Here is a 14,713-nt window from a genome sequence, read left to right on the forward strand (position 1 = left end):
GTCAGTATCTGAAGGATCGTGTAGCGCTGGCTCCCCTGCTCAGGACTGCTTTCATGATGGCCAGTCAGTCAGCCCACCCAGCCAGTGCACCTGGCCACCACTCTGCCCGAGAGGCTGCCAGGCCCAGCCCAGCCCTCGGACACTGCTCGGACCAGTTTAAGGCCTTTCAACAGCACACTTCTGCTATGCAGGAAGGAACCATGTTTCCTGCCTCTGGCCTGCGCGTCTCACAGACATGGGGGAAGGTTTGGTGTCCTTCTGCATCAAAAAATAAGGAACGCGCTTTCCTTAATGGTCGTTCCAGTAACTGAATGTTCCTTGCCATCCTCTACAGGATCCCCCATCTGCTCTCTCATTTCTCTCTTCCAGAAAGAGCATCGTAGCCTTACCATCCTAACAGTGATGCGGTGAAGGGTGGGGGGGCCACCCTCTTCCATTTCCTGCTCCTTACACTCACTCCCACACCCTCTATGGGGCCCAAACAGCCAAGCCACTATGGGACATCTGTTTCCCGTGTCACTTTCTGCAAGACAGGGACCAACCTGTCCAAGAAACTGTGGCATCCTCAAGGAGCCGATGGGCCCCATAGGTGTGGTCGGTCGTGAGGCTTTCTTCTGATTCCCTGGGGGTGGGGGTGGGGGGGACCGCACAGCGGGGCCTGGCACTTCAGCTTTAGGTCTGAGTTACACAATTTCCAGGTTTCCATGCAGTTTCCTCCTCCCCAGCCCTGAACTGTTTACACAGCAACTCTTATCCACAGAGCATCCACATGAAGGCCTTCCTCTGTTTGGAAGATGTGGGATGGCAGTGTCCCAAGGTTTCCTATGGAGGATCCTTTTCAATAGGGGACAGATGCAGCCTGATGATGGAGAGGTTCAGGGTTGACTTGTGATTCCGTTAACAACCCCTGTTCAATAAACAGTCTTCTGATGAATAATGGCCCTCCCTTTTCCTTCCCCCCAGGTCCATCACCTGATAATGATGTAAAAAAGGCCGAAGCACCTACGCCCTTTCCAGAAACCCCAGGGCTCATTTGGGGAAATAACTTTCAAAATGAAAGTCTTTGAGAAATTGCAACTTATTTCTTAAACTCACCTGATTTTTTTCCAGAGGTAATTTAATCCTGCATTAAGGAAAAGCTCACCCCCAAATGGTTCTCCTTGACTTTAAATCCAAGTTTTCTCACCCCTTTCCCCGAGTAACCATGCAAGTCTTTCCTTGAAAGGACCCAGGCGTCAAAGCATCATTATCTCCCAGGCATATTTTTTAGAACTTATTTATTTCAAACATTTACAATTTTCATTTTAAATGCAAAATAGCTGGTAAAAAGAAAAAACACTGAAAAAAATTATACTGACCCTTTGCCCCATATACAGACATCACCAGCCTTTGGTATTTGATTTCAGATAATTAGGTAAAAAAAAAAACAAACTTAAAACTATTATTTCTCTCCAGAAAAAAATAAAGTTGAGGTATTCTATTTAACAGATGTGTGCTCTCCATCCAAATACGGTTTCTCTATTAATTAACAGCCTTGCTACACGCTGTTCCAATCCTTTGCTTCTGAAGTAGATCTGCATTTGAGCATATGTTCATACATCTGACAATGTTCCTTAATCATCATTAAGGTTGCCATAGAAACTTGCTAGCGCTGGAGCCAGGCTACACGGAGGACGTGATGCTAGAAGGACCTTTAGGGGATGCTTGGGAGTGTCTGGCACAGAAGTGGAGCCAGCTTGGCAAAAGCCCCACTGCCAACTGCTGCATGGGAGACTGGGATCCAGGCTCATGCTCCCAGGGACCACCAGTTGCCACTGCTTCTCCAAATTAAGAAATTTCTTACCAACTCAATCTGGAGCTGGGTGTCAGACTCCTCCCCAACTGGGGCAATCTTAAGTGTCTTTGATGAAGCGATATAGCCCAGGACCAAAGCAGCCAGGCAAGACATTCCTGAACATTCTACAGAAAACCCACAAACCATGACCACCCCAGTCTGCCCCACTGAGCTCTGCTGAGCCGAGCTCTGATCCCCACCAGGTGGGCTCCCAATCCGTTCCAGGAGCAGATTCCACCCCTTGTGATAGTGTTTCCTTCCCTTGGGGACAGCAGACAAATGACAGAGACTGGGGTGAGGCCAGAGCCTGGCAAACAAACTGCCAAGGGCAAGGCTCCATCAGGGCAAAGAGCTTTCAGAGTTACCAAAGGCTTTGCACAAAGTCAATGCTACTTCCTTGACACTTACAAACAAAATTTTTTTTTCATTAATGCTACAAGAATTAATGACCACTTTAACTGAAACCCTGAACTAGCATATTTTCAACGTTTCCTACCCAGCAGGATAAGCTGTCCATCTGTAATAAAAATTGTTGCTGGGCTAACATTTCCTTCTGGCTGTGTAGCAGATTGCTACAGGTATTAGGAGAATAGCATCACACGTGTGCTGCAGAAACACAGGTAAGAATGACCTGTGAATTGAAACACACATTCACTGACCATAGATTCAAAGACAGAGAGAGCTTAGGGTGTATACCTATGTACACCAAGCAAGAGAAGACAAACATTTTTCCTTCATCTATACTAGCTTATAAAAAAATAAAGGGAAAAAAAAAAACCTCTTACATTAAAAAAAAAAAAAGGCAGTTCCGTTCAAATAATAATGAAAGCAATAACAATTTGGAGATCAAAGCTGCCTAGCTCTCAGCAGTCATGAGCTATCTGGATTTCACATCTTCCACCAGCACCGCTGCCTGGCTCTGCTAATATTACACGTGGGTAAAACTTTGTCAAGAGTTAACTGTGGGCAGAGAATCATCCTATCTCATGCAGATTCTCATTTTCTATATTTCCCTTTAACAGCATTTTTGCTGGTCTCGGTCAAGAAAACTTGAGAGAAAAACAAAACAAAACCACCTGCCTCACTTCTGTCAACTTCAGATTAGTTGCCAAAGGCAGCAACAGAGTCTGAAATTTACAGCCAAAGCCAGCAATGAAAGTCACCATGTAGCCCAACGTCATCACAGTTTGAGCCTGGCAAACAGTAAACAAAACATGATCATTTCTGTCCTTTTTCCACCTGTCTGGTGCTGGTGGCTGTTCTTCTAAAACGGGAGACTGCTACAAAAGTGTTGTGGTCTGGTAAATTTTTAGTGGTGGGTTACACAACTGATTTTAATCACAGCTTCTTTCTGGGACTTCCCAGGATACTTGAGGGTGCCTGTCTGGGTAACCACTAACTTCACTGAATTTTCAAAGCCTAGACAGAAAAGTGCACTGCAGTGGTTGGTGCAGTGTTATGGCTAGACGTTCAGTCGGTGCTTCAATACTAGCTGAACTGAATCACATTCAGGGAACTAACTAAAGAGGAAGGCATCAAGGTTAGGTTTTTTTTTTGTTTTTTTTTTTATGAACCTTGTCTGATACCGGAGGATTCGTGGCTTTCAGTGGTGGGGATTTTCAGCTGACCTGCTGAGTAATCGTGGGAGGCTGGCTTCCCAGCACTGTGACCTGGGAGCTGGACACCATTTCCTTCTCGACCGCCTGGGGGAGTAGTAACAAGCTGCCTTTTCCGCTAAATTAGAAAAGGGGCAGAGTTGTTTTTTCTCCTTTTTTTTTTTTTTTCACTTTTTAAGGCAAAAACAAAATTTAGAATGAAAACAGAATCTCTTCTCTTATAGGGGAAAACCTTTTCTCCTCCTTTGTCACTTGATTGAGTTTTGCGCTAAACAAAGTCATTGTGCCTTTCCCCCGTCATTTATCTACTGACTCTCGACTAATACTGAATGCTCTACCTTCTGAAGATAAAAGAGTCAGCAGTTTTTAAAAAACCAAATTAAAACCCATTCTTGCCAGGTTCTTTTGTCTTTTTGCATAAATATTATCTTCCCTGGTTACTCCGGCTCAGTTGAATACAAAATAAACAAAGCTAGAGCAAGGCAAAGTTGATTTCACAACTGGCAGAAGCCTCCCTGATGCCAGTTCTCCTTCTGGGGAGCCGGGAAGTGGGGGGACGGTGTGCAGAGGCCTCTGTCCCCCTCAGCAATGCTACTACAGATAAGCTTGGAGACCCTGCCCCACTCCCCTCCTTCCTCTCGGCTTCTCTCCTGAAGTCCTGGGATCCAAAAAGGGAGATCGAGCCAGTGCACTTGCTTCTGGATTCAGCAAGTGCCTAGGACGAACATTCACATTCAGAAAATGCTGATGAGGAACTAATTATAATTCCACTTCAAACCATCAGGCCCTGAGATACTATCTGCCCCCACCTCAGCTTCGGGGAAAGAAAAGCAGAAGAGAGCTTCCCCCATACTCAGGCTTAGAAAAAACGGAATTTCGAAGGCACTTGGGTTTCAGGAGTTTGAGCTAGAAGAGAAAACCACGCAGTGGGTCAAGACATAAGCGACTCGGGGGGTCTTTGGCTGGAAATCCATCCCACCCATCTGAGGCTGCAGCTCCTGGTGGCGGGCGGGGGTGCGCGGGTGGCCAGCGGCTCGTCCACACCAAGCCCGGGGGGCAGTCCCAAGCCTCCCCAATCACCCAGCTCTGCCCACCTGAGTGGCCAGTAGAGTCTCGACACCCGTCTCTTCATGGGGGCCTGAGTTCACTCTCACCGTGTAATCAGCGCATTGGGGTCAGGGTGATTCAAAACTCAACCAATACAGCAAATCTTTTTCACCCAGCGTAGAATTTTCTGTGAGGCACTTCTGAAAAGGTGAAGCCAGAGGCCCCAAGTACCTGAGATAAGCTGGCATGGCAGTGAGGAGCGATTTGTGCTAAGCCAGTCTGTTTCAGCATCCACACAGTCTAGGGGCCTGACACCCCAGGCTGCTAGGCCTACCCATTATCTGGGGAAGAAGTAGTCTCTGTTGCTGACGTCATAAGGGCTCCCAGGGCCCTTAGCATCCGGCCGGCTGTTCCTCGATGTGTTGTCAGATTCAAGGCTGCTGGGGGACACCGGTGGGGAGATGAGAGGGACAAGCACTGGGGTGGGCTTGGGCCTCTCAGGGACCAGCTGGCCCAAAGAATACGGCGGGTGTGCACTCGTCTTGCCTTCTTTCAGAGCCTGCAGTTTCCCCGTCTTCTTGAACCTTCACACAGACACACAAAGACAAACCACGCAAATGCTGAGTTCCTGCTGTGATAAACCCAAGAGAAAAACACCAGCAGCTGGCTGCCCTGGTGGGCTGGTACTCTTGGGTCTCAGCTCCAAGGACTGATAACTATTTATTCATTGGCTGCTTTCTATCACCAGGAACTACATAATCCTCTGAAGAGCTATCAAAAATACCCCAAGGGAATAGGTTTGCATGGTGGATCCAATTTACCAATGGGGAAACTGAGGTTCTGAGTGCCTCTTTATAGCACCTGAGAACCTAATTTGTTCTTTGTTCTGCCCCACTCAGATGGTAAAGAATCCATCTACAATGCAGGAGACCTGGATTCGATTCCTGGGTAGGTAAGACTCCCCTGAAGAAGGGCATGGCAACCCACTTCAGTATTCTTGCCTGGAGAATCCCATGGACAGGAGCCTGGCAGACTACAGCCCATGGGGTCGCAAAGAGTTAGACATGGACATGACTGAAAGACTAACACAACCATAGAGGCAGCCCAGCGGGACACCTTCTCAGTCCCAAATCCACTCACTTAAAAAAAAGAGAGACAGTATTCTTTCAGTAGGGAAGGAAAAGGACTGTCCTGCTCCCTCAACAGCCCTCCTTTGCTTCTGGCTTCCAATATGCTTGCAGTCCCCAGTTTTCCCTACACCTCTGGGTCCCCTCCCACCACACTGGCACATTCACACAGACTCGGCCATGGGCACCACTTGGGCACGAGTGACTCATTTGACAGGAAAGTCGGTGTTAAACAGGAAGGAGATAGACATCTCTCTGATCACAGCTCCGCTCACCCTGCTCCACTCTGGGCCCAAAGCCAGAGCTCAGTGACTGAGAAGAGTCACTTGACAGCCCAAAGGAAGATGAGATGGAGATAGCAGTCTTCAAAGGTACAGTCAGGTCTCCTCCCTGAGGGGCCCTCAGGCAAGCGGGGCAGCCCATCTTCCCCCCGCTTCCCACTTTGTCATGGGCTAACTTGCTGCCCACTGACCCCAAAGTGGGAGCAAGGTGGTCTCTCTCAATTCTACCAGACGTCAGCTACTTCAGGAAGGGCTGGGAGGGGAGAGGGGAAACCAACATCAAAAACAAGGTTTGGGGATTTTCCTTAGGTTTCTTTTTATATCGACAGGCTATTCCTGTCCTTGTTATGATAAATAATTGATAGTTGGCTCCAAATATGCCATTGGCTCTTAGCCTGTTATCCAAATGGAATAAACAATCTGCAGAATGTGACTTAGGCTTCGCCATTCAGGCACTGCACAGGAGGAGAACACAGCAGGGGCGCTTACTGGAGCTACGCTGGGTTCTTGGGTGGAATCCTCCTCTGGCATGACAGAACTGAAGACAGAGTCATTACACTCTGGATTTCAAAATATTCAGACCCTCTGATCCAAGAATTCCACTTCTGGGAATATACCCTCAGGAAAGCACATAGCTATGGAAAAAGCTTTATGCAACAAAGATGTTCAACACAGTCTTGTTTATAAAAGCAAAACAACAGTCCAAATGCCCAATAACAGGAGGCTGGTTAAGTGATCTTGGGTATATACATCTAATGGAGAAGTGATGAAAGTGAGGTTTACCAAAACTTTTAATAATAAGAAGTGCTTATGTTATATAACTAACGCTACATTTAAAAGGCAGGATTCAGAGTTATGGATACAGAATAATCATGGCTCTGAAAAACAAACCCTGGTGGTCCAGGGGTTAAGACTCCCTGCTTCTTATGCAGGGGGTACAGGTTCAACCCCTGATTGGGGAACCATCCTGCCACACAGCCAAAAGAAACAAACAAACAAGAAACTATGCAGAGGAAAAAGACTTGGAGAAAATTCATCTAAACATAAAGTGCTTTTGATCTGGGTGTCAGCTGCATGGGTGTCTTTGTGGAAAGGCATGGCGCTGTACACTTATGACATCTGCACTTTCCTGTATGTTTGTCAGACTTCTACATTTTAAAAATTAACAGTAGCAAAAAAATAAATAAAAATAAAAATTAACAGTAGCTGTCTTTGCTTAAGGCATGATTTTTCTCCCTTCTTGCTTTGTTGTTGTTCAGTCCCCAGGTCGTGTCCGACTCTTCGCAACCTCATGGACTGCAGCACACCAGGCTTCCCTGTCCCTCACCATCTCCTGGAATTTTCTCTAGTTCCTGTCCATTGAATCAGGGATGCCATCCAACCATCTCATCCTCTGTCACCCTCTTCTCCTGCCCTCAATCTTTCCCAGCATCAGGGTCTTTTTGAATGAGTCAGCTCTTTGCATCAGGTGGCCAAAGTATTGGATCTTCAGCTTCAGCATCAGTCCTTCTTTGCTGCTTGTCAGTATTCAGCAAACTCCGGATATTTAGGAAATAATTGTGTTCACAATTTTTTTAAAGTTTCTATTGATGTTACTTAACCCATATGGAAAGCAGCCTCTGTCCTCAGATTTTTTCAAAACAACTGGATGGGTAACTGAGAAAGGTGAGCTTTTCTTCTTTTGAAATATTTTGGGGAGTGAATGAGACTTTTTCAGCAAATCACTAAGGGGACTTTGAAACCTCTAGGCCTGTGGTCCATCCAAACCTGGCACTGTCCTGCCCTCGGCAGGGCTCTGAGCACAGCCTGGAGGCTGGAGAGGGTGCGGGGCAGGTAGAAGGAACCAAAAGATGAGCTGCCAGACTTCACCTGCACCTTACCTCCATCTTTTACCTATTTTACATATTTGGACTTCATAACATTTAGTTTGGGGCTTCCCCGGTGACTCAGTGGGTAAAGAACCCTCCTGCCAATGCAGGACACACAAGAGATGTGGGTTTGACCCCTGGATTGGGAAGATCCCCTGGAGGAGGGCATGGCAACCCACTCCAGTATTCTTGCCTGGAGAATTTCATGGACAGAGGAACCTGGTGGGCTACAGTCCATGGCGTCACAAAGAGTCGAACACGACTGAACATGTACATGTGCAATATTTTGTTTTAAGAAAAGGTTCTGCAACTAAGAGAAATTTTTTTTAAAAAACTTAAAAAACACTTATAATTAACCACGGAGATGAGAGAGTGTGATTTTAAAATATTGAAATGAGACACTACATTCAATACAAAATGATTTAAATCATAAGCATATGCATAGGAAGTCCTCAACTAATAGTGTTAGCCATTCTAAATAAATGTGCAGAAAAGTAACTCTCTGCTATGAAAAGCCTATTTTCCCAGTGCCTGATGGCATAAAATAGATATAAATGGGGGCACCCTGGGGCACAGGGAGTACAGTGGGGAGAATGGCCCTCTGAAGTTACAACATCCATTTAAAAAGATAGTATATTGGTGGAAAAATACTTAGGAAGATACTGTGCTTTGCTTGAGACACAAAATAAGTGTACTAAAAATAAAAAGATGGTGACCGGTTGGTGGGCTTTACTGCCTCCATCTGCCTCTCATTCTATCCACTGTAATAATCTGGTCACCCCAACGGTCATGGTGGCCCAACCATTTTGCCACCCCAGGCTCCCACAGCATCTCTTGATACTCATTTTTTTTTTTTTAGCCGCACTGGGTCTTCGTTGTTGTGCATGGGCTTTTCTCTAGTTGCAGGGAGCAGGGGCTACTCTTCATTGCAGTACACAGGCTTCTTACTGCGTGCTTCTCTTGTTGCAGAGAATCTAGGGTTCGTAGGCTTCAGGAGTTGTGGCACCTGGGCTCAATAGTTGCAGTTCCCGGGCTCTAGAGCACGGGCTCAACAGTCGTGGTACACAGGCTTAGCTGCTCTGTGGCATATAGGATCTTCCCGGACCAGGGATCGAACCCATATCTCCTGCATTGGCAGGGGGATTCTTTACCACTGAGCCACCAAGGAAACCCCTACTGATACTCTTCTCTTGACATGGGGGACTTTTGGAAATAGTGTGATTTTTCATTGTTTGAAATTAACTGGCCTCTTTCCAAATAAATTAGCCTTATACGGGAGGATGGAAACTCATCAGGCTAGGAAATAAACAACTGCTATGTTCTCTGCACAGAGCACTGTGCCTTCAGGGACTCTGGTTGTGTAGCAACCAGCCAGTGTACAAGCAGCATGAGCATATTGGCAAATTAGGCCTCTGATGAGCACTGTGGCCGACTCCCAGCCTAACACTCCTCTCCTCGTAGTTAACAGCACAGCAAGATAGCACCGCTTGTTGGGGGGCCACCGGCCAACAGTGGACTTATAGGACTAGGCCCACCTCTTAGCTGACCTCAGTGGCACGGTGGGCAGGCACTCTCGGGACACCAGTCCTTGTCCTGTCTCTGCTATTAACGAAGTATGTGTTCCTGGGCAAGTCAGCTTACCTCTCATTGCTGCTGTTCAGGAGTTTGACTAAATGACCCCTAAGGCCCTATCCAAGAAGCATAAGCTGTGGGTTTGAACCTTAGCCTCACCCTTATTAGCTGCAATCACTCTACTTTCTTTCAGCTTTAATTTCCTCATCTGTCAAGTGGAAATCATAATCATGATATTTACAGGACCTGCAGTGAGTTATGAGAAAGACCTTTTGAAGCCCTAATGATATAGAAATAAAAAGAGAACACAGAAGTATGTGTCTGAGGTAAGGCAAGGAATCCCTTAGAACAGGGGTCTCTGACCTCTGTGATCTAATACCTGATGATCTGAGGTCAAGCTGATGTAATAGTAATAGAAATAGAGTGCACATAAATGTAATGCACTTGAGTCATCCTGAAACCACCCCCCACCCTCTGGTCCATGACTGTCTTCCACAAAACTGGTCCAAAAAGGTGGGGGACCACTGCTCTATAGGGTCTCTGGTGGATTATGAGAAAGTCCATCTGAAACCCAGATGATATAGATACAGAAAGAAGAGGGGTCTGAGGTGAGGCAAAGAATCCCTTAGAAGGGAGTAGGAAGACCTCTGAAAGCTGGCAGGGCCCCTCTCTGGCCCAAAGGTATAAAAGACAGTGAGTTCTCGGCTCCTCTAGGGAGTTACTCTTTAAGAACCTTATCTTCTGCACACCCTTGGAACAGCTTACTTGCTATTTCATTGAAAAATCAAAGCAAAAACAACCCCGAACAGAGTTTGAGTTGTTATCTTCCTCATCTTCCAACCCAGACCACCTTGGTGGCTGAGCTATTCCGGGGTCACTGTGAGACTCCAATGAGCTAGCACGTGGAAAGCTGTCTGCCAAAGTCTTACCCCTCCTTCCCAAACACCTCAAAGACCACCTCTCACAATCACCGGGTAGAATCCTTGCAAGTTACAAACAAGGAAAAAGACAGGAAAAATAGAAAAAAGTAGGATGGAATTTCTCCTCTCCTTATATTATCATTGGAATTAACCACCATCCAAAGCCAGATCCCAGCCTCATCTCCTTTAGGGCATCAGCATATGCAAAATTGCTAGTTCCTGCAGTAAAATCATGAACACTGGAAGTTTTCTTTGTTGCCCATTCATTGGGAGCACTGTCAGGTGACTTCTCTGCAAGCTTGGGAATGAATGGCAACACCAATGACTGCTTGGAAAGAGACTGGGATGATTTGGCATGGCACTACAGTGATCAGAGCACCAACCAAGCCCTCACCATGACTGGAGAACGGCACTAGGATAGGACATTTAAAGGTGACCGGCTAGGTCTGCTTATTTTCAAATATAGAATATCCCCAAGGAGGTAGTCTAGCCAGGCACTTCGGAGTTACCCGTGCACTTCTGTTCTGGCACTTCTCAAGTGGTACTTTACTCATTTCAGTCTGTGGCTCTTAGGAGAGGAAGGGTATGTTCATATTGCAATCCCAGAGCCTAAGGTGTTTCTTCAGTGTCTAACACACACTTTCACAACCAGGCTTTCCTGCCTCTTCTTCTCCCTCTCAGGCCACTCCTTCTCAGTCCCTTTCTCAGCTCCTCCTCTTCATAATATTCTGGTTGTACTCCACAGATGACATTCTTGGCCCCATCTTCTCCCATGGCCCCAACTACCATCTGCCTGGTGGCAGTGATCTGAATGGCCTCCCAAACTTGCCCACTTGGGGTTTCCCCAGTGGTACCAACATATAAGCATTGTTTTTCTACTTGGTTGTCCTGCTGAAGCCAGAAACTTGAGGGTCAGACTTGATTCCTTCCTCTCCTTCATCCTTCCCATCTAAGCTGTCATCAGATCTTGTCCATTCTACCTCTAAAATATATCTGGAATCAACCCATGGCCACCATCCTAGCGCTGGTAAAGCTAGATGTGAAACCTGATAACGCTGCAGGGCCACCCCGGGGCCCTTCTTACCTCAGGATGATGCCAATGCAGAGGAGGGTCCCGAAGGCCAGGCTTCCTCCAGCCACCAGGAACGTGGGCAGTGGTACCAAAGTAGAATCTTGCACTAGAAAAAAAAAAAGTAAGAGGGAGAGAAAGAAGAGGAGCAGAGGAAAGAAGGGGAAAAAAAAACCAAACCACTCAGCAGGTGCTGTCAAAACCTCAAAAGAACCTCACCCGTGGAGGAGGAAACAGCTCTGCCTGACAAATTTGCCAGTGTTCTGGCCAAAGCCAACTCTAGAAGGTCTCCCCCAGCACAGTCTGACAGACCCCAGGATGCCACCACGTAGCAAGAGACACACCTCCAGCTCAGAGCTTCTGAGCCTGCGGCCAGCCACAGACTCCCACTCACTTTCAGAGCGGCTTTTCTAGTGGCACTCAGCCGGCCCCACAAGGCACAGGGGCATGCAAGAAGCAGAGCCTCAGGGGACCTCACTGACAGCAGCTCCTGGAGGCTCAGATGCTTTAAATCAAGTGTTTGGGTGCAGCTGTCCCCACTGGATCATCACTTCTCACCTGTCTCCCCAGTTGGTACGCAAGCCCCAGCCACCTAAATTTCAGTCCATCTTTCTCACGCATGTTCCCTCTCCTGTACACGTGTTCTCTTCTCCCCCAGAATGTGTGTCCACCCTTGCTGCACCCCTTTCCCTTTGCTGGCCAGTCCCCCTACTTGGCCTTTGAATCTCACATGAGATGATGGCACTCGCTTTGAGAAGTGATCCTGCTCCACGCTGGCCCGCCTTGCTTACTCCCCCAGCTCCACTTCTAGCCTAAACTCCCTGAAAGCAGGGACCATGTGTGTCTTTTTCACTTTTAACATTCCAACTCCTCAAGTGGTGCCTCGCACAAAGCAGGCCCACCAAAATATTTCATTGAATGAATGCAAAACAAAATAGCTTCACAAACAACCATGTCCTTCCAGAGAAAGCTCCTTCCCATGGCTGCCAGAGACAGTGCCCGGACTAGACAGAGAGTAATCTGAACAAAATCAGCATTCCCTTCCACTGAAAATGCAGATACTTGCAGTCTCATGGACCTGGGAGTCAGGCTCCTCCACCCTAAATGGTACCCACTGCTGATAAAGATGTGATGCCAGTCATCACTCCGGGTGTCTAGTAGACGCAGGCTTTGCCTTGAGCCCAAACTGTAGTGGGCACTGACCAGGACAGGCATCTCCCAGTGTGTCCTAGGTCTCTTAGCAGAGACAGCCATTTCGTGTATGCTTGGCTTACTCTTTCACTAATACTTCACCATCTTTTGTATTTGTTCCTTCCTTCATTCAACAAATATTTATTGAGTGTCTGTCATGTGCCAGGCTTTGTGCTAAGCCTCAGGGATACAGATAATTGGATGACAGAAAGACTCCTGGCTTCCTGGATCTTCTTACATTCTAATCAAGGGAGATAGATGAACAAATACATACCTAATAAGATGTCAGCACTGACAAAGGCGATGATGGAAAGCAAAGCATAGGAAGCAGGGCGTGCCAGTAGCGGGTTCTGTCAAATTGGGTGATCGGGAAAGGCCTCCCCGGGCGGGGGGCATTTGAGCAGAGGCCTGGGTGTATGAAAGGGCTGTCCCAGGGGAGGTCAGGAGATGAGCATCCAGGCAGAGCAAGCAGTGGGTGCCAAGGCCATGAGGTGAGCACGTATGGACATGAGGAAGGCAGGGCGGATGAGAGAGGGAAAGGAGGAGGTCAGACCGAAAGATCAGGGCCTGACTTCATGGAGACTAGGGCCTTTGTTAGGTCCTCAGCTTTTACTCTGGGAGACAAGATGGTGTTGAGCCAAGAAGAGCTTAAATTTGTGTTTTAAGAGTCATTCTGGCTTTTGGCTGGAAAAGAGTCAGTTGGGGCTTAAGACAAAAGCCAGGAGGGACATCCAGTGGGTTAGTGGCTGACTCCACGCTCCCAGTACAGGGAGTCCGAGTTCAAGCCCTGGTCAGGGAACTAAATTCCACATGCCACAACTAAAAAGAACCCAGGTGCCACAGCTAAGACCTAGCATAGCCAGATAAATAAATAAATAAATAAAAATAAATATTAAAACAGAAGGCTAAAAGCCAAGAGACCAGCAGGCAGACCCTAAAGTCCTACTGGAGAAAAGATAGCAATGGCTGGGCCAGGTGTTGGCAGTGGAGGGGGTGAGAAGTGGTCAGCTCCTAGACAAACTTCAGGATACAACTGACAGGACCCGCTGAAGGACTGGACATGGGATGAGGCTTAGAAGAGGAAGCCTGTCTTACCTCCCAGCCCCAGCAACCCAGAGGATGTGTTGTCTTTACTGAAATGAGGAAGAAGGATAAGAACAGATTTGGGTTGAAGAGGCGGGGAAGCATCAAGCATTCTCTTTTAGACACATTAAGTCTGAGAGTTTTAGTAGGTATCAGGTGGCCACGTCACCTAGGTAGTTGGATACACCAGTCTGGCTGAATCTTCGTGGGAAGGTCAGAGACAGGGCTATACATTTGGGAGTCATCAGCCCACAGACGGTCTTTAAAGACACAGGGCTGGATTAGACAGATCATCGGTGAGCATGGGTAGAGAAGACTCAAGGGTTCTTCCTCCACAGTATCCCCTGAACTGCTTGCTGCCCCAACCTCCTGCTGTCCCACCCACATCATTCAAGGGTCATTCAAATGGCACCTCCTCTATGAACTTTCTGTGATTCCCTCAGGACTCTACATCCCACTTTGCTTTACCTCTGGCTCCCTTTGGGCCACATTCCACTCTCCGCTAGTTACTGGTTCACTCTTTGCCAGAGCCTGCCCGCTGGATGGTAGACTCTGGGAGAGCAGGAATGGGTTCGACTCCAAGCTCCCAGCTGTGCAAGCAGAGCTTAGCCCCAGGTGTCTGGCAGGTCCCCCTAAGTGCACTACACTAGGTAGGGCTTTGCAATAGAATGACAGGGCATGGGCAGCCAGGTGCGGCAGGAATCTGCCCAGTTAAAGGTATGGAGGCCAAGGATTCCCTCAGAAACCCCAAGAGCTATCAGGTGAATGTATTCAGCTACTGAGCCTCCAGAGCCTGGACTCCATGAGTCCCATCCATATATTAATAGTAAAGCAAACACAGGACCTGGGATCTTTTCCTTTTCTTTTTTTTTTTGGCTGTGCTAGGTCTTGGTTGCTGTGTGAGCTTTTCTCCAGTTGTGGCAAGTGGGGGCTACTCTCTAGTACGGTGCGCAGGCTTCTCGTGGCAGTAGCTTCTCTGGCTGTGGAGCGCGGGCTCCAGGGCACTTGGGCTTCAGTACTTGCAGCTCCCAGACACTCGAGCACAGACTCAACAGTTGTGGTGTACAGGTTTAGTTGCTCTGCAGCACGTGATCCTCTAGGATCA

At 47.5% G+C, this 14,713-nt stretch overlaps 1 protein-coding gene across 1 annotated transcript in view; it reads right to left on the bottom strand.

The window, feature by feature from the left end:
• Positions 1-1,260: 1,260 nt before the first annotated feature.
• The window catches only part of IL6R (interleukin 6 receptor), a 53,391-nt gene continuing 39,938 nt past the window's right edge, over positions 1,261-14,713 (bottom strand). The window contains exons 9-10 of the mRNA XM_043455362.1: positions 11,350-11,443; positions 1,261-5,081 (exon numbers count right to left, since the gene is read on the bottom strand). Coding sequence (XP_043311297.1) covers positions 4,835-5,081; positions 11,350-11,443 — 341 coding nt within the window. The 3' untranslated portion in view covers positions 1,261-4,834. The remainder of the gene's footprint in view (positions 5,082-11,349; positions 11,444-14,713) is intronic.

This window comes from Cervus canadensis, chromosome 2, assembly GCF_019320065.1.
Source record: "Cervus canadensis isolate Bull #8, Minnesota chromosome 2, ASM1932006v1, whole genome shotgun sequence".
In the NCBI taxonomy this organism is placed as follows: domain Eukaryota; kingdom Metazoa; phylum Chordata; class Mammalia; order Artiodactyla; family Cervidae; genus Cervus; species Cervus canadensis.